This window comes from Giraffa tippelskirchi, chromosome 10 (assembly GCF_054371585.1).
Source record: "Giraffa tippelskirchi isolate mGirTip1 chromosome 10, T2T-mGirTip1v1.2.pri, whole genome shotgun sequence".
NCBI classification, from domain to species: domain Eukaryota; kingdom Metazoa; phylum Chordata; class Mammalia; order Artiodactyla; family Giraffidae; genus Giraffa; species Giraffa tippelskirchi.
The window spans coordinates 147,076,618-147,101,765 of record NC_137284.1 but is presented as its reverse complement, the minus strand read 5'-3'; the positions used below and the strand labels follow the sequence as shown (position 1 = coordinate 147,101,765).

The 25,148-nt window shown below is 44.1% G+C and overlaps 1 protein-coding gene across 8 annotated transcripts in view; it reads left to right on the top strand.

The window, feature by feature from the left end:
* The window catches only part of SLC37A3 (solute carrier family 37 member 3), a 103,322-nt gene that overhangs the window by 30,119 nt on the left and 48,055 nt on the right, over positions 1–25,148 (top strand). For 6 of the 8 annotated variants that reach the window (XM_081534288.1, XM_081534290.1, XM_081534289.1 and 3 more), the window contains 7 exons: positions 7,591–7,683; positions 10,806–10,889; positions 12,743–12,888; positions 17,223–17,319; positions 20,020–20,104; positions 20,849–21,027; positions 23,219–23,360. In XM_081534288.1, the coding sequence (XP_081390414.1) occupies positions 7,591–7,683; positions 10,806–10,889; positions 12,743–12,888; positions 17,223–17,319; positions 20,020–20,104; positions 20,849–21,027; positions 23,219–23,360 (826 nt within the window). The remainder of the gene's footprint in view (positions 1–7,590; positions 7,684–10,805; positions 10,890–12,742; positions 12,889–17,222; positions 17,320–20,019; positions 20,105–20,848; positions 21,028–23,218; positions 23,361–25,148) is intronic. The other 2 variants (XM_081534293.1, XM_081534292.1) reach the window with 1 other exon arrangement.

The window sequence follows — 25,148 nt, the reverse complement described above, 5'->3', positions numbered from 1 at the left end:
CTCTTGATTTCCTACTTTTGTGTTCCAATTTCCTGTGATGAAAAAGACATCTTTTTTTTTAGGTGTTCTAGAAGGTGTTGTAAGTCTTTATAGAACTGGTTAACTTTAGCTTCTTCAGCATCAGTGGTTGGGACATAGACTTGGATTACTGTGTTGTTGAATGGTTTGCCTTGGAAACGAACCAAGATCATTGTATCATTTTTGAGGTTGCAACCAACTACTGCAGTTCAAATTCTTTTATTGACTATGACTTTTGAAAGGCAAGCTTTTAAGACTAGATGGCTAGATTTCTTGACTGGGCCTTGACCAGTGCTGTGTGCATAGTGAGTACGTTTGATCATTCACTGACGTGTCATTAACTCTAAAGATGAAGTGGCCTGGAGAGGTCGTATGCTCTAACCTCTCAGCCAGCATCAAATTCTTTCTTAACCATCATTGAAAGGTGACCACCCAACTTCTGCTTTAGTACTTCCGGGTGAAGAAACTCCTTGTTTTCTCAGGTGGACAATTACATTTTATTTAACTCTCATTATTCAGAAGTTCTTTCTTATGCTAAGGGGAAAGTGTTCTCTTTAATTTTGATCTTAGGTTTTATCCTGAGCCTTGTGTACTAAGTTGATTCTTGCTGCCTGTCAAATATTTGTGGAAAATCCATCTCCCTAAATTTCTCCTGTTTAGGCAGAACATCTGTGCTTCTTCTTCAGCTATAGTTTTGTGACACCAAGCTCTAAATGTGCTATTTCAGATACAGGCTGATCAATATATAGAATAACAGGATTGATTTAGGCACTACAGTTTTGGTTATACTGCCTTTGTTTTTAAGGTAATTGATTGGGGGTCCCCAAGGCCACCCTCAGATTTGGTGATTCACTAAAGGGACTCACAGGACTCAGCAGATGACTCAAAACTATGGTTTATTACAGTGAAAGGATACAGAGCAAAGTCAGCAAAGGGAAAACACATAGGGTCAGGTCTAGAGGAAAATCCCATGGACAGAGGAGCCTGGTGGGCTGCAGTCCACGGGGTCGGGAAGAGTCGGACACGACTGAGCGACTTCACTTTCACTTTTCACTTTCATGCATTGGAGAAGGAAATGGCACCCACTCCAGTGTTCTTGCCTGGAGAATCCCAGGGACGGGGGAGCCTGGTGGGCTGCTGTCTATGGGGTCGCACAGTGTCAGACACAACTGAAGCGACTTAGCGGCAGCAGCAGCAGCAGGTCTAGAGGAAAGTAGGCAAAACCTTCCAAGAGTCCCTCGTGTGTGTGTGTGTCTGTGTCTGTGTGTGCACTTAGTTGCTCAGTCGTGTCTGACTGCCTGCATCATCAGTTCAGTTCAGTTCAGCCTCTCAGTCGTGTCCGACTCTTTGCGACCCCATGAATTGCAGCACGCCAGGCCTCTCTGTCCATCACCAATTCCCAGAGTCTACCCAAACCCATGTCCATCGAGTCGGTTATGCCATCCAACCATCTCATCCTCTGTCGTCCCCTTCTCCTCCCGCCCCCAATCCTACCCAGCATTAGGGTCTTTTCCAATGAGTCAACCCTTCGCATGAGGTGTTCAAAGTATTGGAGTTTCAGCTTCAACATCAGACCTTCCAATGAACACCCAGGATTGATCTCTTTTAGGATGGATTGATTGGATCTCCTTGCAGTCCAAGGGACTCTCAAGGGTCTTCTCCAACACCACAGTTCAAAAGCATCAATTCTTTGGCGCTCAGCTTTCTTCACCGTCCAACTCTCACATCCATACATGACCACTGGAAAAACCATAGCCTTGACTAGACGGACTTTTGTTGGCAAAGTAATGTCTCTGCTTTTTAAATACGCTATCTAGGTTGGCCATAACCTTCCTTCCAAGGAGTAAGCGTCTTTTAATTTCATGGCTGCAATCACCATCAGCGTTGATTCTGGATCCCAAAAATATAAAGTCTGACACTGTTTCCACTGTTTCCCCATCTATTTCCCATGAAGTGATGGGACAAGATGCCATGATCTTAGTTTTCTGAACGTTGAGCTTTAAGCCAACTTTTTCACTCTCCACTTTCACCTTCATCAAGAGGCTCTTTAGTTCTTCTTCACTTTCTGCCATAAGGGTGGTGTCATCCGCATATCCGGAGAAGGCAATGGCACCCCACTCCAGTACTCTTGCCTGGAAAATCCCATGGATGGAGGAGCCTGGTAGGCTACAGTCCATGGGGTCGCTGAGAGTCGGACACGACTGAGCGACTTCCCTTTCACTTTTCCCTTTCATGCACTGGAGAAGGAAATGGCAACCTACTCCAGTATTCTTGCCTGGAGAATCCCACGGACGGTGGAGCCTGGTGGGCTGCCGTCTATGGAGTTGCACAGAGTCGGACACGACTGAAGCGACTTAGCAGCAGCATCCGCACATCTGAGGTTATTGATATTTCTCCCGGCAATCTTGATTCCAGCTTGTGTTTCTTCCAGCCCAGCGTTTCTCATGATGTACTCTGCATATAAGTTAAATAAGCAGGGTGACAATATACAGCCTTGACGTACTGCTTTTCCTATCTGGAACCATTCTGTTGTTCCATGTCCAGTTCTAACTGTTGCTTCCTGACCTGAATACAGGTTTCTCAAGAGACAGGTCAGGTGGTCTGGTATTCCCATCTCTTTCAGAATTTTCCACAGTTTATTGTGATCCACACAGTCAAAGGCTTTGACATAGTCAATAAAGCAGAAATAGATGTTTTTCTGGAACTCGCTTGCTTTTTTGATGATCCAGCAGATATTGGCAATTTGATCTCTGGTTCCTCTGCCTTTTCTAAAACCAGCTTGAACATCTGGAAGTTCACGGTTCACGTATTGCTGAAGCCTGGCTTGGAGAATTTTGAGCATTACTTTACTAGCATGTGAGATGAGTGCAATTGTGTGGTAGTTTGAGCATTCTTTGGCATTGCCTTTCTTTGGGATTGGAACGAAAACTGACCTCTTCCAGTCCTGTGGCCACTGCTGAGTTTTCCAAATTTGCTGGCATATCGAGTGCAGCACTTTCACAGCATCACCTTTGAGGATTTGAAATAGCTCAACTGGAATTCCATCACCTCCACTAGCTTTGTTCGTAGTGATGCTTTCTAAGGCCCACTTGACTTCACATTCCAGGATGTCTGGCTGCATCTTAGATGTGCTTAATTCTTCCAGCAACAAGTCCTAACACCCTGGTGAGGTATTGTCTACCAGGGAGTCCTGTTGGAGACTTGGTGGCAGGATTTTTATTAGGGCTGGTCATACCGGCATCCTCTGCTTGGCATGTATGAAAATTCCACATTCCCATAAGAAAAGCAAATGTTCAGCACAAACTGTATTATTGGGACAGGCAGTGCAGGCACAGGGAGCCACTCTTAACAGGGAATGATGGGAACCTTCCCAAGTCCCAAGGTTCCAGGGGCCAACCTTGCCAGATAGATCTGTTTAAGGATACGTATCAGGTCTGCTATGTAACTCTTGCCTGCCAGTAACCATGTCACGTTGTTGGTGCATGTTGAACTTGCATTAACTTTCCTGCTAAGATATTTATTTACTTACTTATTCTAATTGCTGCTTATTAAAATAGGTTTCATGGGAAACGACCCTGATGCTGGGAAAGATTTCGGGCAGGAGAAGAAGAGGGTGGCAGAGGATGAGATGGTTGGATGGTATCACCAACTCATGGGCATGAGTTTGAGGAAACTCCAGGTGATAGTGAAGGACAGGGAAGCCTGATGTGCTTCAGTCCACCGAGTCGCAGTGTTAGATATGACTTAGTGACTGAACAACAAACAACAAATTCTGATTTGTTCAAAACTGTGGATGCAGGAGTTCATATGGATTGGTTATGTAGAAGTCAGGTTCTGACTTATCTGGGGATCTTTGTATTTCCGTACCTGCCCTAGTGGAGAGCAGTGCCAGCTTTCCATTCCCTTCGTTAGACTTAAACATCCAGGTTTTTTCTTTCCTGAAGGCTGCTGAAAGTATTTACTTTCACTCCTCCTGTGTTTCTGGGTCTATAAGTGTCTTAACTCTAGCTTCCCTCCGAGCCTTCCTTTCTCGTCCAAAGTGGAAAGATTCTTAGAACCAGAAGTATGTGTAAAATCTAAAAAATGTTTTGTTTATAATATTATTCAATGTTTCTTAAGTGCCCTAAATAGCGTCTTCATAAAGTACTTATTATAGCTCTCATGTTTATGTTTAGCTATCTTAGGTGCTTTACAAAAGACTTTAAGCAGACAGTCTCTGTACCTTGAGACTTTATAATGAATCCCACTGACATGGACAAACATTGGAAATAGTAAGAGAACATAATATAAAATCTATGTTTATAGATAATGGAGAGGAAATGGTTGAATCTAATATTTGAGGACAACTTGACTGAAAGTGATAAATTTTTTTTTTATACAAGAATTTTTTTTCTATTAAATTAGAAAGTCTTATCATTCCAGACAACACAGTCCTTCCAGAGTGCAGAGAGTCTAAACTTCTTCTCTCCAGTCTAAAGCAGGATTCAAGGTGCCCTCAACATTCCAGCTCAACCTTGACCACAGCTGCTCTTAACTCCGATTCTCACGGCACCCGATACCAGAGCCCTGAACACAAGTCAGCGTCAGCTCATCCTCTGTGCAGCACTTGAGGAAGCTCTTTCATGTCAGAAGTTCCCCCACCCCCATGCATAGCTGTCACTCTGTGATAAACATTCTCGCTTAGGAAACCCACACCGTGACCTTTCGTGCTTCCAGGAAGTGTCCTAACTCGTAGCAATCGTTGTAGCTTAATACAGGCTCTCTCCCCACAAGAAGAGCAAGAAGAGCCTCCATCCGTGCAGGCCTCTAAAGGCCAGTCCTTTCACATGATAGCTGTATGTTGGTGCAGGCCAGCATGGGAGACTGTGGCAACTTAAAGTCACTTTGTCGGTGACTTGCAGACTCATTCCCTTCTCTTTTGAGGAAATGTCTGCCAGTAAACAAATCTGAATAACTAGAGTTCATCTGTCAGTCCCTCTTACAAGCAAAAATGACCTTTCAGCTTGTGACCCACACAGTTTTCTTCAAGACGGTCATCTTCTCTCCTATTAGTATAGTTGTCTTGATCAGAGCTGCATTATTGATATAAAACTTTCTTCACCAGCCTTTTTGCTTTCATTCTATTTTCTTAATCTTTTTGTTCGTCCTGCTTTTTTTTTTTTTTTTTTTTTTAGTTTTGGGATTTGTTTGCACTTGTGAAGGAGGCAGTCAGTAGTATCTTCAGCTGAATTCCAGCAGTGAAGCAGAAAAAAGCCGTTTAAAAATCTGTCCGTTTTTGTGACAGCCACACCTGCAGGGAGTTTTTGGTGGCTTCTCATGAGAGTGAAGAAAAAACCCTTGAAACCTGGAGCAGCTGCTCAAATGTGAGCTCTAGCTCACGTTGGCTTGTGCCCCACAGGGCTTCATCCTGGGTCCTGTTGAGCCTGGACGGGATCAGGAGTCAGAGCTTGTGGCTCGAGGGGAAGGTGGTGAGGTAACTCTCATTGGAAGTATTTAGGGCCCCAAGTTGTCACCTTGATGTACTGATGGGTCTCAGTTGTGAGTGTCTTTCTTTTGCTCCTGAAAGCAGAGTGTGAGTGTTAAGGTATCAATAACAAGACAGATGGCACAAGCCACACAGAAATGAGTCACTGGACTGCAATCACAGTTTATGTATTCTCTTGACAATTTGGGGATTTTGCTTTCTGTGAAGCGATGATGTATTTTCAAAGTTGCTGCTTGTGATTTTTCTCTTTAATATTCTTTTTTTTTTAAAAATCATTTTATTTAGTTATTTTATTTTTGGCTGTGCTGGGGCTTTGTTTCTGTGCTAGCTCTTTCTTTAGTCGTGGAGAGCAGAGGCTACTCTCTAGTTGTAGGGCACAGTCTTCTCACTGCGGTGGCTTCTCTTGTTGCAGAGCACGTCGGGGCTCTTGGCTCACAGGCTTCAGTAGTTGCGGCACGTGGGCTCGGCAGATGTGGCTCGCAGGCTGTAGAGCACAGACTCAATAGTTGTGGCACATGGCATGTGGGATCTTTCTGGATCATGGATCGAACCCCTGTTTCTTACACGGGCAAACAGATTCTTTACCACTGAGCCACTGGAGAAGGCCCTCTTTTTAATATTCCGAAGTCAAAAGATTTTCTGTTTGACAAGATTTTCTTTTTTTTTTTTGATGTGGGCCACTTTTAAAGTCTTTATTGAATTTGTTACAATATTGCTTCTGGTTTATGTTTTGGCTTTTTAACGCGCTTATGGGGTCTTAGCTCCTGACCAGGGATCGAATCCTCACCCTCTGCATTGGAAGGCGAAGTCTTAACACTAGACTACCAGGGAGATCCCCAAATTTTCTTTACTATAATAACCTATCTGAGAAATCATTTAGTACAACTCCTTGATCTATGGAGATCCCAAAGAGCTATGAGTTTGTATTTATAGAGACTTACTGTTTCAGAAATTAAAACCGAGAAATTAAAAAAATACATTGGTTTTAAGTTATTAAAAAAATGAACTGAGTAACCCATAACGTTAACATAAATAACATTTGATGAAAAATGACTTTTTCAAAACAACAAAAAGAATCACTTGCTAAGGAGAGTGACATTGACTTAACATTTTTGGAAATCTCTTCATGTCTGACTTAATAGAAGACAATGGATTTTCGTGTCTGCTTCTGAATTCAGCCTCTTGTAGCAGGATCCTTTGAAGTGTGTGAAGAGAGTTTGGCTTTCAGAGATACATAGTGGAAAGGGGAGAAGTATTTTAATAGCCTTTTTAGTTAATTGTGGATATTTGTCTTTGATACTATACCAGAATTTGACAAGAGGCAATTTCTTAAAGGTTAGTGACAGTGGAATCTGAAACTATATTAATTAACTTTTTTACCCTCTTACATTAAGATCTATTTGTCTGTCTTGTCCTTTGAATGGGTCTTGGAAGTGACAGGCTCATTTCATTCTTTTCGGAGGAAATATCTGCCAGAAACCCAAATCTGAATAACTAGCCTTTGTCTGTCAGTCACTCTTTCAAGGAAAAATGACATTCCAGCCTGCAACTCACAGTTTTCTCAAAACAGCCGTCTTTCTTTGGTGTGCTGAGTGCTAGATGCATATTTTCTATTTCATGGCACAGAATATTTTTAAAAAAGGGGGGGTGGGGACTCGGGCCAGATTTAATAAGATTAATAATTTTTAATGCTTGACAAATATTTATTGAGCGTCTAGCGTGTGCCAAGGACCTTCTTCAGTGAAATTGCTCCTTTTGGGGAACTGTGAGGCAGTAAAAGATACAGCGCTTAATAGTGTAGTTTGGTGTAACTGCCTCCACTTATGCTTAGGCACAGGAGTTTTACCCACCACTGCTTTTGCACCATCAGTGGAACAGTTAAAAGGGAAGAAGCAGATAGCATTTTAGTGTTACTATGCAAATCGTTGTGGCCTCATGGACCTGTTTGCGTATGGTTTCCTCAGGTACAGAGTGCTGATTTGCTCTTTTCAACCTCACCAGGTTTCCGTGAGTGTGGGTGGAGGTGGCTCCAGAAGGTGCTCTGGCCTAGTGAGACTTAACAGGTTCTTGTTGTTGTGTGACCGCAGGTTTGGAGCAGCAACCATTTGTTTCCCAGCGCAGAGGAAGCCACTCTTTTCCTTGGAACGCTGGACACCATTTTCCTCTTCTCCTATGCCGTGGTAAGTTTTAGAACGCTAGGCTTTTCTGTTGAGGAAAGACGTAAATGATTCCACATCTTACCAAGTTGGTGAGGGATTTTGAATGTGCCGACTAAAGAGAGTTCAATTTCCCTGGAGTTTATATTTTGTGTCCTTCCTGTCCATCCATCTATCCATCCATCCATCCATGTGACACAGATTTCTAGAGCGCCTAGTGTATGGCTGGTAGTTTTCTCGTTGAGGGGAATTCATCAGTGAGCAGCACAGGAAAACTCCCGACCTTTAAAAAGCTCCTGTTCTTGACTGGGAACTAAGAGAGACAAACAGTAATACAGTGCTGTAAGGAAGGGCATTACTGAGTGTGTTCAAAGGTGTTAAGTGCTGTGGAGTAGAACCAGGCAGGGAGTGAGTTTGTCTCGTAGGTGGGATGGCCAGGAAGGACCTCGAGAAGAGCAGAGATGTGAGTGTAGGTAGAGATTTCGGAGCCCTTTGCATGTAGATGATTTTTTTCAAGATTGGATGAAAATCATCAGGAGAGTTGATCAGGACAGGGAAGAGAGGACAGGGAGAGTTGATGAGGTGGGAAGACTGAGCTGGGCCCCGGGAAAGGGGTTTCTTCATTTCCAGCTGGGGAAGACGAGGGATGGGGCGGGGAGGCTGGGAGGGAGCAGGAGAACCACAAGAGGGTGGCCGGGGCCAGCTCTGACTGAGGTAGTATCCTGAAATCGGGCAGCCGGAGTCCCTGTCTGGTCATCGGGAACATCTGTGGTGGCTGCAGAGGTGGCTCCATGGTAGAGAACCCGCCTATCAAGCAGGAGATGAGGGTTTGATCCTTGGGTCGGGAAGATCCCCTGGAGAAGGAAATGGCAACCCACTCCAGTATTCTTGCCTGGAAAATCCCACGGACAGGGGAGCCTGGCAGGCTACAGTCCGTGGGGTCGCCAAGAGTCAGACATGACTGAGCGACGACTAAACAGCAGCAGCTGTGCAGGCGAAGTGACATACTGGGTGAAAGTCCCAACGTCCTCTCCACATGTTTATTTGAGTAATTCTTAGAATATCCTGTCTGTGAGGAGGAAACTGACAGACCCAGTTGGAGCAAGTGTTGGATCATTTAGCCCAGCTCCGCAGCCCAGCCTTTTCGGTACAGAATCCCATCCCGTGGTGCTTCTCCTTTGGCCTTTGAGGAAGTATTGGAGGAAGTCTTGTGGTCTCACGGTGGCTCCGTGCTACCAAGTAGCTATGATACACTCAGTATCAAAATGGAATTTAACTTTTTTTTTGGATTGTTTCCTTATCTATAGAGTTATGATAATATAGTTGTCTATAGGATTAAATACGTTTATGAGATAAAAGATAAGTGCCATGAAAAATCAATGATCTGGACTTCCCTGGCTGTCCCGCATTTAAGACTCTGCTTCCAGTACAGGGGATGGGGATTTGATCCCTGGTCAGGGAGCTGAGATCCCACGTACTGTGTGGTGTGGCAAAAAAAAAAAAAAATTAGTGATAATAGCTCTTTATATTGAGCTGCATTTCCTTCTGTAATTTCCAGGTATTGTCTGGGCGTTTGGAGCAGTACAGAATAAATTAGGTCCCTAATGTGAAACACAATTGAGAGATTTTCTTCTCTGCCTTTACTATATATAAGGTTGTTGTTTAGTTGCTCAATCGTGTCTGACTCCTTTGTGACCCCATGGCTCCTCTGTCCTTGGAATTTTCCAGGCAAGAATACTGGCATGGGTTGCCATTTCCTACTCCAGGGGATCTTCTTGACTCAGGGATTGAACCCTTATCTCTTGCAATGGCAGGTAGATTTTTTACTATTGAGCCACCAGGAAAACCCTATGCATAAGACCATGTAAATTAGAGCTTTAGAACGTAGAATCTTCTCTAACCTCTTCTGGCTTAGTGAAAGGTTGACAGTAATGAGGGAGAAACATTTATTATGATGTTTATCATCTAAATTTTCTCTTATGTGTGTGTGTGTGTGAAGGTCGCTCAGTCGTGTCTGACTCTTTGTGACTCCATGGCCTATACAGTCCATGGAATTCTCCAGGCCAGAATCCAGAATACTGGAGTAGGTAGCCTTTCCCTTCTCCAGGGGAAACTTTCTACCCAGGGATCGAATCCATGTCTCCTGCATTGTAGGCAGATTCTTTACCAGCTGAGCCACAATATATATATTATATGTATAATATAGTCAGTTTATTAGAAACACGTGTATCTGAATTTAGGTATTTAGTTAAGACATTTATTCATTTTACATGTTTGTGGAAGAAACCTGAAGTGTGTTGCCCTTAGCTTTTTGATCTGCTTCCTGCTGTATGTGTGTGTTAGTTGCTTAGTTGTGTCTGTCTCTTTGCAACCCCATGGACTGTAGCCCGCTAGGCTTCTGTGTCCATGGACTTCTCCAGGCAAGAATACTGGAGTGGGTAGCCATTCCCTTCTCCAGGGGATCTTCCCAACCCAGGGATCGAACCCAGGTCTCCTGCATTGGCAGGCTGATTATTTATTGTCTGAGCCAACAGGGAAGCCCGGAAAGTCCTGCCATGAGCTCAGCCTTTTAATTCCTACCGCTTAGTGGGGGGAAAGCAGAAGGCAGAACACTTGTACTTATCTTCAGCTATAATTACCATCTCTGCCCCCCTGTTCTCCTTGCCTTGTGGTGTGATGAAACTCAAGGGTTAGATTAAACAGGCAGGGCGCGTGCCCTCAAAGCTTCTGTTCCTTAGGACATGTTGTAACATCTTCATTCAGAATGCAAATGGCTAAGACGAATCCCTTTGGGAAAGCAGATACTGATGTTGGAGTTCATCTGTTCTAGAAGATGAAGTATATTTTTGTGCTTGTTTTATTATAATTATTCTTTTTTTTCCCTAGATGTGTCAGGCAGTTAGGGGGATCAAATAGAAGAAAAATTTGCACTGAATTGCACTGTCTTGGTGCATGAAATGTTTACAGTGTGCAGAAGCAGTTGTCATTTCTTGAAACACTGGTGAAACTGATACAGAGGTTAGGCTAAGCACGAGAGCGAGGTTTAATTTTTGTGTATTGTTTACCTCATTTGCTTTGGAATGTATCTTACTTTTCCCAGGCTGTGTTGTTACCCAGAGCTGTAAAATGAAATGCTTTCTTCTCAGGGCCTTTTCATCAGCGGTATCGTCGGGGATCGGCTGAATTTGCGATGGGTTCTGTCTTTTGGCATGTGCTCTTCTGCGTTAGTGGTAAGTTGAAAAGCATTGTTATTTTCATTCCAGTTACCATTACCTTGGCCGGGAATTTTAGAATCCACACAAGCCCCCTACTTCTGTCTATAGAATAGAATAGTAAAATGAATCTTTGGTTTTCTGATCCCTTGTGTGCCTTTTTGGTTAAGGCATATCTTGAGAGTATGATTTCAGTCACACCCCTTCCTTGATTCTCAGTCACCAGCAAAAGTCACGGCATAACTCGGGTGGTGTCCGGTGCTCTCGAGTACCTGGTCCCGGCTTTCTTCTACAGTCACGTCTGCCCTGCGTGTCACCCCTCTGCTCGCCCAAACCAAGCTGCCTCCTGTGGCCCTCACGTATCCTGCCCCTTTCTACCTCACTGCTACTGTTCTTGCTCTTCTTCCTGCCTTCAGCGTCCTCCGCTCAGCTCTGCATAGTCTGACTCAGCGTCTCCTTCAAGTCACTGGCCAGATGACCCTTGTTTCCCCATGCCTGACTTTATCCACCCCGCTCCTGGAAGTTGTCGCTCCCTGTCCTGAGCCCTTGCCCCTGACTTTCCTTGAAGGCACTTCCATTGTCTGCCGCTCAGCCTGCTTGTTTCTGGTCAGCCTTGTTGCCCTTAGGAATCTGCAGCAGGGTGGTCGAGACCATAGACTCGGCAGGGCTGCACTGCCAGGCTTTCAGTCCTTCCTCTGCAGCTTCCAGCTGTGGTTTCTCCATGCTTCAGGCTCCGCTTTTCAATACCTGCACCCAGGGTTGCAGTGAGGGTCCTGTGAGTTACTGTGTGGGGGGCATTTGGAATGGTTCCTGGCGTATTCAGTGCTCCAGAGGGCAGGATCCATATTTTAATCATCTGTATTTGTTCACAAGCACTTGGTGATTGAATAAAAGCATGGGGCTTAGTTAGACTCTATGAATTGTTTTTCAATATCTGCCATTGGTGTATGGAAAAAAAATTATTTTCCTTTATATTTCAGAGATTGAAGCACTTTATTCACAAGCTGCTCACCCATATATATGTACAAACTGTTTTAAAACCTGGTTTAGGGTTTTTCCCTAAACCCAAATGAGCTTTTTGGCCAACCCAATGTTTTCTTTGCTTTCTTTTTTTTTTAACACACTTTTAGAAAAGCTGACGTATGTACGTAAACTTAGCCTTTTTAGTGTACAGTTTTGAATTTTGACAAGTGACTATAGTTGTGTAACTGCCACCGTGTCTTCTGTCCCCAGCCTCTGGCAACCACTGCCTGTTTTTCCTTATGGTTTCCCTCATTGCAGGATGTCATGTAACTGGAATCATACAATATTAGACATACACCATTTTTAAACCCACGCCAAACATTCCCAAAGGAGATTGACTACAAATAAAACGCCCACCCTGAGCAGAATGCCTGGAAAAAAGCAGTCACTTGATACATGCCACCAAATGACTGAGTCAGTCACAAGTTATGCTGATACACTGAGTAGCCACGGTTAATAACAATAGTGGGTGCTTTCTGGCCCCCAGAATGTGCCTGGAAATTTACACATGTGAACTCCGGTAGTCTCTTTTACCGTCCTCCAAAAACAAGAGGAAAGGGAAATAGATGTAAGATGAGGTCACACAATGGAGACTCAATCTTTTTAGAGTTGGAGAGGCAAGCTGGAGGGATGGTCCTCGCTGCGTTTTACGCTGTTTACTGTCTCTGCCTCGCTGGTCGGGGGTGGTTTGATGGTTGTCTTGCCCAAGGCCACTCTGAGCAAGGGCATCTGAAGAGTCTGCTGCGAGTCTCTCAGGCTCCAGACATTGAATGTGTCTATCACAGAGTGTCTTGAGTCGGGGTGTCCATGGGACGTGACACAGGTCTCGTTCTTTCTTCTTCCCTAAGGTGTTCATCTTTGGCACTCTCACGGAATGGCTGCATTTCTACAACAAGGGGCTGTACTGCAGCCTGTGGATCGTGAACGGCCTGCTGCAGTCCACCGGCTGGCCCTGCGTCGTTGCTGTTATGGGCAACTGGTTTGGGAAAGCTGGGTATGCCACTTCCTTCCTCGTTCATTTCCTTGTTTGATAGTAGTTTGAATATCCTGTGGTTCAGATTTGTCAGAGTCAGTTCGCTCTATCCCTTTTTTTTGTCTGTAAATTTGAAAATTTTATTACTGGAGTATAATTGCTTTACAGTGTTACAGTGAAGTGACTCAGCTGTATGTGTACACATATCCCCTCCCTCTTGAGCCTCCCTGCCGCCCCCCCCCCCTGCTGCTCTAGGTCATCACAGAGCACCGAGCCAAGCACCCCGTGTCACACAGCAGCTTCCTACTAGCTGTCAGCTGTATACATGGTAGTGTGTATACGTCAGTGCTGTTCTCCCAGTTCGTCCCACCCTCCTCCGCTTACCCCGCTGTGTCCAGCTGCCCATCACTTGATCTTTTCAACACCACCCGTGTCTTCCCTCTATTTTAGGAAGTTTAGAATAGCAGAGAGAGGAGGTTTCACGTCAAAGGACATTGGAGACGGTGTGGACTCTATAGAGAAGGTCTGGCCCGTGAGACACGTTCACAGCACTGTTCTGACCATGGTCAGACTTTGTGGCTGAGGCAGTACATCTCAGTTTTTTTTTTTTTTTTTTGAAATCTTCCCTTTAGAGAACACAGATAACACATTGTAATAATAGAAGTCTCATATGCCATCTCATCATGTATCTTCCTGTGGGTTTTGCCTTCCCTATTTTTGAGACTCAGTGATCTAGTTTGACCTTAAATTAAAGATAAGGAAATTGAGCTCAGAAGTTGTCCTTGGGACTTGCCAAGGGTCACAGAGCAAAGGCTTTAAGAAGATGCAGATGAAGAATGCCAGACTTTGGGCCTTAGTTAAATTGGCCGTTTCCCCCCTAAACCGGGGGCCATGGCATATGGATGGGCACCTGCTGACGGATCTTCTGGGCCACCCAGGAAGACCCATACTTAACCTACAGGATGGAAAATAAGTAGAGATACCCAAAGACTTGGCTTCGTTTCTTACTGCCGTTCGTGACACTCTGCCTTTGTTGTTTACCATCATTTATGACTCTCTGCCTTCAGGGACTGTTAATTTGGATTTCTAGCTTTTGTCCTGGATAAATATTCATGTGTTGTGAATCACACATTAGTTTCGTTGATAGCTCTGTCTTTTTGTTTACTCGCTTGCGTAGGGGCCAGTGTGCCCAGAGGGTATTACCCACCTGCCGTGGCGATCAGTGCACGCTTTAGGCAGCTCCTCTCGGTTTTCCAGCTTCCCCAGTTTCCTAATGGGAGCAGTGGAGCTTGCTCGATGATGATCTGTATTTGTTGTGAAATAATGTTTATGTTCAGTGTGCTAGTGATTTCTTTTTTTTTAAATACTGTTATTTATTTTTGTTTATGCTAGGTCCTTGTTGCCATACGTGGGCTTTCCCTAGTTGCAGTGCATGGGCTGCTCATTGTGGCTTCTGTGGTTGCAGAGCACAGGCTGTCGGTGCACAGGCTTCAGCAGTTGTCCGGCTCTGGAGCGTGGGCTCCGTAGTTGTGGCGCACAGGCTTACTTGCTTCTTGACATGTGGAATCTTCCTGGGCCAGGGTTTAAACCTGTGTGCTCTGCGTTGGCAGGTGGATTCTTACCCACTGTACCACTAGGGAAGCCCTGTGCTAGTGAGTTCTGTTTCTTTACAACTCTAGTGTCACTGGTTTAATAGAATTGATTTTCAGAGGTACTAATTCCCCAGTGATACTTCAAAAATTTTATTTATTTATTAGTTATACCAGGTCTTAGTTGCAGCACATGGATCTTTGTCACGTCTTGTGGGATCTTTCCTTTCAGTGCAGGAACTGCCTAGTTGTGGCGTGTGGGCTTAAGCAGTTGTGCGTGGGCTTAGTTGCTCTGCGGCATGTGGGATCTTAGTTCCCCAAACAGGGATCGAACCCGCATTGTCTGTATTGCAAGGTGGATTCTTAACCCCTGGACCACCAGGGAAGTCCCTCCCCTCTTATACTTTAGTTTTCTCTTGGGAGTAGGTGATGCTGTTTGTGTGCTGTTTATTTTTATTAAAATTTTTAAGGTAACGTCTTTCCATTCATGATTTTTGAAAATTATACCAAAGCAACTTGATTAATGTCGTGAAACCAGCTATTGCAAACGAACAAAGAGAAATAAAGGCAAAACCACCTGAAATCCTGTTATTTCAAGATAATCACTTTGACATGTATCATTTTGAGATAAACCTTATCTGAGCTTTTCCAAATTGGATGACACTGGGTGTTCGGTAGCAGTGACTGGACAGTCTTAACTCGTCATTATCTCTCTGTTTCAGTCACAGAGACAAACAGCACATTCAAGAAAGCCATTACAGTTTACTTTTGAAAGTAAGACAGTCTGTTTTTAAGTGAATAACAAGTAGTACGTGAAATTGATGATGTTCCACTTGACACACAGTGACTCTTCCTGTGAAATGTAGCAGTAAACCACAAAGTACCAGTAAAACTGTGACAACTTACAGTCACAATTGTTTTCAGCTAGTTTCTTCTGAAATCATGTCTTTGATCAGCATGTTCTTCCGACCCCGACCTTTGCTCTTCCCTCTAGGATCCTCTTGGTAGGTTTTGTGTTTTAAAGGCTTGGGGCATTATCGTACTGGTGAAAATGTAGAGATTGTCTAGTTCAAATAATTTGATTTCCAAGTGAAAAAAGTTAAATGATCTACTGAAGACATTGCCCTGAAAAGCTGTTACCTTGCGTAAGTCGTATCCCTCCTCCCGTTGCCAGGGGTCATAGTTTTTTTTTATGCCTCGCCATTTGGCATGCAGGATCTCAGTTCCCCAATCAGGGATCGAACCTGTGTGCCCTGTGTTGGGAGCTCAGAGTCTTAAACACTGGACTGCCATGGAAGTCCTGGGGTCATAGTGTTTTAGAACACATTGAGGGTGGTAGTACTAGTAGATACACCTTTGCAGGCCCCAACTGTCAATTCTGCCACTGCACCCAGGCCTTTGAGGAGCACAGCGCTTTCCAGATGTTTTCCAGATGAGAGCATTGAGCCCGTGCCGTGAGCTGCTGGTGATCACTCTGCAGAGCTGGAAGTGACTTCTGAACACGCTTTTTCACTGTACGGTGTTGCCTCCCTCTCCGTTTTTGTTTTTGATTTTTTTGGGCCATGCTTCACGGCATGTAGGATCTTAGTTCCCCAACCAGAGATCAAACTGGTACCCCCTGCATTGGGAGCTCCCAGTTTTAACCTCTGGACCACCCGGAAAGTCCCTGCAGTTTGTTTTCTTGTCTCTCTTCTTCCATTCGGCACAGTAATGTTGAGATTCATCCGTGTCTGCATCGATAGTTCATTCCTTTTTATGGCTAAGGAGTCATCCATTGTGTCACAGTTTATCTGTTCAGCTGTTGGTGAACATCTAGGTTTTTAGTTTTTGGCTTTTACTATTGAAGCCACTGTGCTTATTTGTTCACAAATCGTTCGTTCCCTTGGATAAATACTTTGGAGTAGAATGGCTGGATCTTATGGTAGGAGCATGTTTATCTTTTTAAGAAACTGGCAGTTTCTTCTACAGTGGTTGAACCACTTTACGTTCCTACCAGCAGAGTGGAAGGGTTCTGGGTGCTCTGCACCCTTGCCAACACTTGGTATGCTCAGTGTGTTTTGACTTTGCTATTCTCTTAGGTGTGTAGTGATACCTTGTGGTTTTAATTTGCATCTCCCTGATGTTTGATGATGCTGAACATCTTTTCATGTGCTTAGTGATGGTTTAGTCGCTAAGCGGTGTCTGACTCTTGCGACCTCATGGACTGTAGCCCACCAGGCTCCTCTATCCGTGGAATTTTCCAGGGAAGAAGACTGGAGTGGGTTACCATTTCCTTCTCCATTCATGTGCTTATTTGCATCTTATTTTGTGTGTGTGTGTGTAACGTGTTTATTAAAATCTTTGCCCCCTTTTCAGAAACTTTGTATTTGAGATGATTATAGATTTACACTCCTTAGAATTTTATTGCATTGTTTATTTTTCACAGTATTGAGTTCTGAGATTTCTTTATATCCCAGCAGCAAGTCTTTTGTCAGATAAGGGGTATCCAAATAGTTTCTCCAAATCCATGGGGCTTGTCTTTTTAAAATTCTCTTAATAGTGGCTTTCAGTGAGCCCCAAATTGAACTTTAGTATAATAAAATCTTAGAAGAAGAGAGCTACCCATTAAGTGTTTTGCCATCTGGGTGTACTTTAAAAAAACACATGGAAATGGGGCATTGATGCTGTGTAATGTGAACCTGCACCATTTGGCCCTTTTGTACTTGAGCTGCACACAGAACCCCTTCTGATTGTGTTGTCTTCTGTTCCGCTCTGTTCCCATCCTAGGCGAGGAGTTGTTTTTGGTCTCTGGAGTGCCTGTGCCTCAGTGGGCAATATTTTGGGCGCATGTCTAGCGTCTTCTGTTCTGCAGTATGGTTATGAGGTAGGTGGGTTTTTATTTTGTAGCTTTTTCTTCAGTATATAAATATATTTTTTATTTTTAGGAAGTAATCCTGTGACCATTTAAAATGACTTAGTGCTGTGTCTGGGAGGGGCAAGGTTTGTATTAAGAGTGGACAAGCTTGTGGTAAATTAAAACACATTAAAAAAAATTAGTCATGGAAAAACACCTAAGTCTAAAGACATAGTCATTTGGGGAAAAGTACTTGCAACTCATATTACAGATAAAGAGCTAATCTTCTTAATATATAGTGTGCCCACAAATTGATAAAGAAAAAGACTAACAGTGCACGGAAAGAAAGGTAAAGGATTTGAATGTGTAGTTCATGGAAAGGAAAGAGAAATGGCTTGTAAACATATGACAGGATATTCTACTTCACTCAGAACTTGTTTATTCATTCAGTAATATTAAGTTCCTCTTAAGTGCCCCAAGGCAGTAGAGGATAGCGCCTTGGCCCAAAGAGCCAAAAATCTCTGCCCTTGTAGGAGTTTAGGTATTAAGTGGTAGAGAAATGCAAGTTAAAACTACACTGTAAAAAAAAAAAGGAAAACACCTACACTGTATCCTTATTAGATTGGTAAAAATCCAGACATCTGATACCATGTTTATTAGGAGGTGGCAGAGCAGGCATTGCGGGGTGGGCGAGTAAATAACTCCTCTTGGCGTCAATATAGAATGTCGGTCAAAAGCCCAGTCACTTAACTGGGCTTCCCTGGTGGCTCAGACGGTAAAGAATCTACCTGCAATGCGGGAGACCCGGGTTTGATCCCTGGGTCGGGAAGATCCCCTGGAGAAGAGAATGGCAACCCACTCTAGTATTCTTGCCTGGAGAATCCCATGAACAGAGGAGCCTGGTGGGCTACAGTCCATGGAGTTGCAAAGACTCGGACATGATTGAGCGACTAACACATCAGAATTATAATGGCTCTAACCTAGCAGTTCAACTTCCATGAATTAATCTGACTGATGAGTATACTTCATCATATACAAAGAGTACATCAGCAAGGTTATTTACTTCAGCGTTGTTTGTAATAGCAAAAGACTGGTAACAGATGTCAACCAAACGGGAAACAGGTAAACCACAAAACACCTATTCAGTGGAATCTGTGCAGCTGTGGAGTAGAATTAGGCAGCCCTGTGTGTCCGGATTGGGCTAGAGCTCAGTGGCATGTTAAGTGAAGATAACTGTGTGTTGAGTATTGCCATTTATGTGAAACGGAGGAAGAATTAAAGAGTATCTATTGTATTGGCTTGCGTATTTCCAAAACAAACTTTGGAAAGTACAAGCTAAATAACAGTGCTTATTTGTTCGGCAAATAAAAATCGAATGGCTCTTGTCAATGGAATGCCTTTTCAAAGACCTAATATTTGGGAATTCCCTGGTAGTCCAGTGGTTAGGACTCCAAACTTTCACTGCCGAGGGGTGTGGGTTCAGTCCCTGGTCGGGGAACTAAGATCCCTCAAGCCATGCAGTGCGGCCAAAACAAAATAAAACCCCAAACCTAGTAACTGAAAGTAAGTTGCTCTTTTAGAAAGTAGGTAACAGTTTTTAAACAGCTTGCCAAGTGTTTGGTCCTTGAAGAATTTTGGTCTAGTTAGGGCCAGTGGGAAGTCCTTCCTGTGTTCATAGTCACCTTTTCCCAGGTTTCTTAGCTTCACACCTGGATTGTACTAATTGGCTCAAATGGGAATTTCAGGTCATCCTATGGGCTGCTCCCAGATTTGAATCCTGGAAACACTCATTGACACCTCAGGCCCCATTCTCTCTTTAATAAAATTCACTGATGCCGCCTGGCTCTCGAGTGTCTCACCTGGACCGTTGGAAGGACAGTTGTTCTTCCCTGTGACCCCCAGCACAGCCCTCAGCTCCCCCCATGCAGAAGGCTTCCCGTCTCCCTCCCGCCTGGTGTCGGGGCTTCAGTTGTGCTGGGAAAGGTGGTCACTTGCCAGGATTTTCAGCTCTTCCCTAAAGCACTGTCTCCCTCCTTCAACCTCTTTGGCTTTTTTCTTCCAAATTCAGTTCCTCTGTATGTTTCCTAAGGAGACTCAGTCTTCTCATTTATTCAGCTCCATGCTGGCTATATTAATGTGTGGTGTCTCTGATTTAAATTTATCTTTTTTAGTTTTTCGCTGTGTCAGGTCTTCGCTGCGGCACTCAGAGTCTTTGTCGCATCGTGCTCACTTCAGTAGTTGCACCGGCTCAGTTGCTCCATGGCATGTGGGATGTTAGTTATCCAACCAGGGATCGAACCCACATCCTCTGCATTGCAAGGCAGATTCTTAATTGCTGGACCACCAGCAAAGTTCCTATTAATTAATGTTGTGTGTAGTGTTTAATCCCCCTCAACTGGAAACTGTCTTTGAGGGCAGATACTGTCTGTTACGTGAGGCTGAGTGGTGGCAAGAGCACTATTTTTGGAGCTACTTCTGACTTCCCAGTTGTAATAGTACCATTCAGTGTCCAGGAGACCTTAATTATCCTCTCTGAGCTCCACAGAGTCCCTGGGAAAAACTTGTGAGAAAACAAGTAAAACACTTAGCTCAGGGCCTGGCGGAGGCCAGGCGCCTGGCGCTCATTTCCCTCCCAGTCGCCCCGTCCTCCCACTTGTGTCTGTAACGACTGTGTGGTTAACGAGCATCCCAGATGTGTCAGGAGGACCTTTCCCCTTCCCACCCCCCCAGTATGCCTTCCTGGTGACGGCGGCTGTGCAGTTTGCTGGCGGGATCGTCATCTTCTTTGGACTCCTGGTGTCACCGGAAGAAATCGGTGAGAGAAGCTGCTTTACTACTCAGATTGTCTTGCTAACATGGGCAAAGAGAAACCCGAGGCTGAAACAGCCCGATCTTTCTCCCTAGGAGAACTATGAGCTCCTTTCAGTGAATTAAAAGAGCATTCTTGCTGTTTGGTGTCCTGTCGACACCACGGCCTCGCCTGGCATAGCTGCAAATGTTTGAGGGAGTGAGGCTCACCTTTTTATAGATTCAGGGAAAACTCATCATTTGCAAATGAGGTTTTATAATGGAGATGTTGGCTTGAAATTAGCATGGATGGATTTCGAATTTCGCTTCTTGAGACAGATCTTTTTTTCTTCAGAAGAATAATTCATTGAAATACTTATCTGTGGTTAAATACAGATCGTACAGGCAGAACGTACAAATGAAACCACAGAAGCAGATAGATGTATGATTCTTCTATCTTTTGAGTCTTACTGAAGAGACACGTCAGTTTAATAGTACGTAATTAACGAGTTTTTCTGTATGTAAGAGAGATAGTGTGATATAGTTGAAAAAACATTGCTTTGAAGCCAGATAAAGGAGAGTTTGAGTCCTGGGTTTGTTGCTCATTAGCTATGTGACCCTAATTGACCTTGGACTCTGAACCTTAGTAACTTTTTCTGTAAAATGCAAATAAAAATAGCATGGACCTCATAAGTAATGGTACATGTAAAGCACTTAGCACAGTGCCGGGCACCTGGAGGGCACCCTCTCAATGTGGGTGTCGCTGTTTTAGGTATCCCAGGTATCGAGACAGAAGAAAGTTTTGAAGAAGACTCTCACAGGCCGTTAATTAATGGTGCTGAAAACGAAGATGAAGCTGAACCTAATTATTCAATCCAAGAAGGCAATACTGTGACCCAAGTCAAGGCAATAAGCTTCTACCAGGCTTGTTGCCTTCCTGGAGTTATAGCGGTAAGGACTGTTCAAATCTACCCACCGAAGCCTGGGAGATACCATAGCCTGGGTAGTAGCACTGCTGGGGATAAGGCAGCTTGAAGCAGTTAGCTTCTCTTTGAGACTTTATTTCAGGAATATATGTCCAGAGGAATTGCGAATAGTGGCCCTCAGCTTGTTTCTGTATTGACACCACTTGAAATTATATCTGATACTCATTGCGGGGGTTGGTACCTTTTCTGTGCAGAGCCAAATGTAGATGTTTTCAGTCTCTGCCACAGCCACTTAGCTCAGTAGAGCAGAGGACTCCACAGACAAGATGGAACCAGTGGAGCTGACCGGAAGTGGCCCGTGAGCCCCAATTTGCTGACCCTGATACTAGAGTTTGAGTAAGAAGGCAAAAATGGGAGTTTTTGAATGTATGCCTTTTGGCCTGTTGAAGTCTTATAGAACTATAAGTAGATCAAGAGGGGCTTGAGTGGTTCGTTAAGTCTGTCTTCTTTGCCCATATTCTTGCCATTCTAGGGAAAAAAATAGTTTGCTTCTGTAAAAGGCCAGAGCAGGATGCTCCACAGTATCCCTTCGTAGTGCATTCCAGTGATTCCATAACCTCCACGGTCAGGTTTTTTCCCTAACATCTAAACCGAGTCCATCCTGCTGCGGTTTTTCTGTCTTGGTGTTTCGGGCCTCTAGCGCGGGAGTGAAGTTAAGAAGCCTAGGTTATGTTGCCAGCTTACCCACTGAGCCTCTGTGAGGTCTGTGGCATCACCCAGGTCCTCCTTGTGTCTCAGTTCCCCTTCCTGTGGATAGAAGGCCTACCAGTCCATCCTCCCTGGAGTCTGCAGTGCCGAGTTAGTGTGAATAAGCACCTTTTTAATTTTATTGTTTAATGGTGCTTTACGAATACAACCTCTCAGCTAGATTCAGAGTCTGCTGGTTGTCCTGTTTCATACTTAGCCACTCCCTTCTCCCTGCCCCAAGCTAAGAGAACTGACACTTAACCAACAGATAAAGTTTAAGCATGAGTTCAAATCGAAGTGTAAGTTCCCACAATTCTTCAACCAAAAGATGACGTGTCATACAGGGAAATGCATGTTCCCTGGGGGGCCTGTTCTTTTGCTAATGATCAGTTATTTTTTACAGTAGTTATTAAAATATTCTGCTGGTAAGAGTTTAATTTCTGAGACAGGACTTAGATTTGTTGTGACTAAACGTGGTGCTCCCTTGCTATCCCTTTGTATTTCACAAGCTATTGTTCCCCGCTATGGGCAGGGTATAAAGGAAATCCAGTGAACTTAATCCCTTTGTCTTTGTGGCCGGCTGTCTGGACAAAATGCACTCGTGGTTGAGATTTGGCTCTCTAGGGGGTGGCCGTCCTGCCAGGAAACCCCTTTAAAACAAGTGATACCTAGGGAATAAGGGGCAGCTCCAGGGAAGAGAATATACTAGCCAGACACCCTTTGAAGTGAGTCTCTTGATTCCTCCCCCTTCTTCCTTTGATGCTGAATGTCAGGATTTCCTGGTAATAATGTGTTGAATATAGGTTTCTCAGCCCCACTGCCATGTTAAGGCAGCTCTCACTTACTACTCAACCTAGAGCCACGAGGCCTGTGACGATCCTATGCTTTCATTTTTGACTCAGAGCTTTCAGAAACTACCCTATGAAAGTAGTTTTCATGCTGATGCTTTTCTTAGACCTTTGGAACTAGAGTCCAGTCACGTTGCTTTGCATTGGTCATCATATTAACTTCGAAGGAAGTAGAACCTGAAAGGTCTGGCTGCTTGCAATAAAAGCTGTGATGTTTACTGGGTTCGTTTGCTTATGGTTAGTGCTCCTCAGTGGCATGAATACCTTTTATCTTTATCTAAATAAAGAAATGTGAGTCCATGCCCTGCCTTATAGTTCAAAACACCGGTTTACTTCTACCAGAGAGCTGAAAGGAGAAGAAAGTGGGGACAATTAGGGAGTAGTCCTCTGTGTTTTTAATTCCAAGGCTTATCGTACTGCCTTTCTAGACACTAAGTGGGGGGAAGAGAAGAGGAAGACTAGGACAACTCAGGCAATGGGAATTTATGGGAACATTTAATTTTAAAATCAGGTACTGTTCGTCCCCAGCTCTTCCGTTTTGTTTTGCTGTTTAATTGTATTAGAACGGTAGTTATGCTGTGCTGTTTGTTCCTTACTGACAGTGGAGTGTTTTCCTTATAGTATTCACTGGCCTATGCGTGCTTGAAGTTAGTGAATTACTCCTTCTTCTTCTGGTTGCCCTTTTATCTGAGTAACAACTTTGGATGGAAGGAGGCCGAAGCTGACCAGCTGTCCATCTGGTACGACGTCGGAGGAATTATAGGTATGGCCAATGAAGCATCTTTTCCTCTAGCAAGAGTGAGTCACTAGTCAGATTTTATTGGGTTATGAAATCTGGCATCATTTAAAGTTTTATCACTTATTCCACAGCCATTTTTCCTAAACTGTCCTACTGGTAAATAGCCAAACTCTTAAAAAAAAAAAAAGTCCATAGAAAAGAAGACCCAGCCTGTGGCAGCCCCGTGATGTATAGAGCTCTTTTTTCTCAGCTCTTTGTTGCCGGATCAGTTCTTTTGTCCTGGGACGCACCAGGATGTTGCTCTCTCTGATCTCTTTAAGTGTGAGCCTTTTGTACACTCCCAGGGATCGCTTAGCTCTAAAGCTAATTGTATGTCAGAGATCCAAGTTTTGTTCATTTTACCTATCACCTGCAGCTGAAGAAGGGAAACATATTAGCTTAGTGTATTGACTGTCAGATCATAAAGGTAGGAATAATAGGGATTATTTTGTTTTGCAATTGCTTCCTTGTACACTGCAGACTTTAATAGTGACTTTTTGCTATAGCTGGAAGTGTAAACAAGGAAGTGGGAAACTTTAAAATCAGACAGACGTACGGAATGCATGTTAGTAGGTACCACTTACATGGCTGTGGCAGAACTGTGGCAGCCTTTCTGTAATGTTTACATTTAGACATGTGGACAGACTAAACTGCCCTGAGCACATGAAAGCACAGGGTACCCTTAGGTGGTGTGCTGTTATTGTGTTTGAACTTGTGTGTCCCATTCTTTTAAAGTTGCTTTTATTTATTTATTATTTTTGGCTGTGCTGGGTCTTCATTGCTGCCCGGTGTTTTTTCCTTCCCTCTGGTTGCAGAGAACAGGGGCTACTCTCTATTTGAGATGTACAGACTTCTCCTTGCTGTGGCTTCTCTGTTGCAGAGCACAGGCCCTAGGGCACGTGGGCTTCAGTAGTTGCAGCTTCCGGGCTGTAGAGCACAGACTCAGTAGTTGTGGCACATGGACTTAGTTGTTCCATGGCATGTGGCATCCTCTCAGATCAGGGATCGAACCTGTGTCTCCTGAATTGGCAGGCAGGTTCTTCACCACTGAGTCATGAGGGAAGCCCCACAGCAGACTTTAATAGTGACTTTTTGCTGCAGCTTAAAGTGCAAGCGAGCAAGTTGTTGTTTAGTCGCTCAGTTGTGTCTGACTCTTTGTGACCCCGTGGACCTTAACCCGCCAGGCTCCTCTGTCTTCAGGATTCTCCAGGCAAGAATACTGGAGTGGGTTGCCATTTCCTTCTCCAGGAGATCTTTCCGGACCAGGGATTGCACCCAAGTGTCCTGCATTGGCAGGCGGGTTCTGTACCACTGAGCCACCAGGGAGGTCCAAACAGGGAAGTGGGAATCTTCTAAACCAGATGGATATACAGAATGCATGATAGTGGGTACCACCTGCATGACTATGGCAGAACCTTGGTAGCCTTTCTTTACATTTAGATCTGTGGACAAACTAAACTGCCCTGAGCACATGAAAACACAGTGTATCCTTAGGTGATGTGTTGTTATTGTATTTGAACTTGTGTGCCCTCATTCTTAGACTCAGAGCCAAAGGTGAGGATGCTGCCTTTAGACTTGCACATACTTCTGTGTCCTGAGCATACTTCTGATGAGGGTGTACCAGATGTCCCAGTGCCCTGAGGTTCCAAACAGGACTGTATCTGAATGTGACTGTTGCTTCAAGGATCCACATCACTTCTTTTTTTTTTTTTAACTGTTTATTTATTTGGCTGCACTGGATCTTAGTTGCAGCACTTGAGATCTTCAATCTTC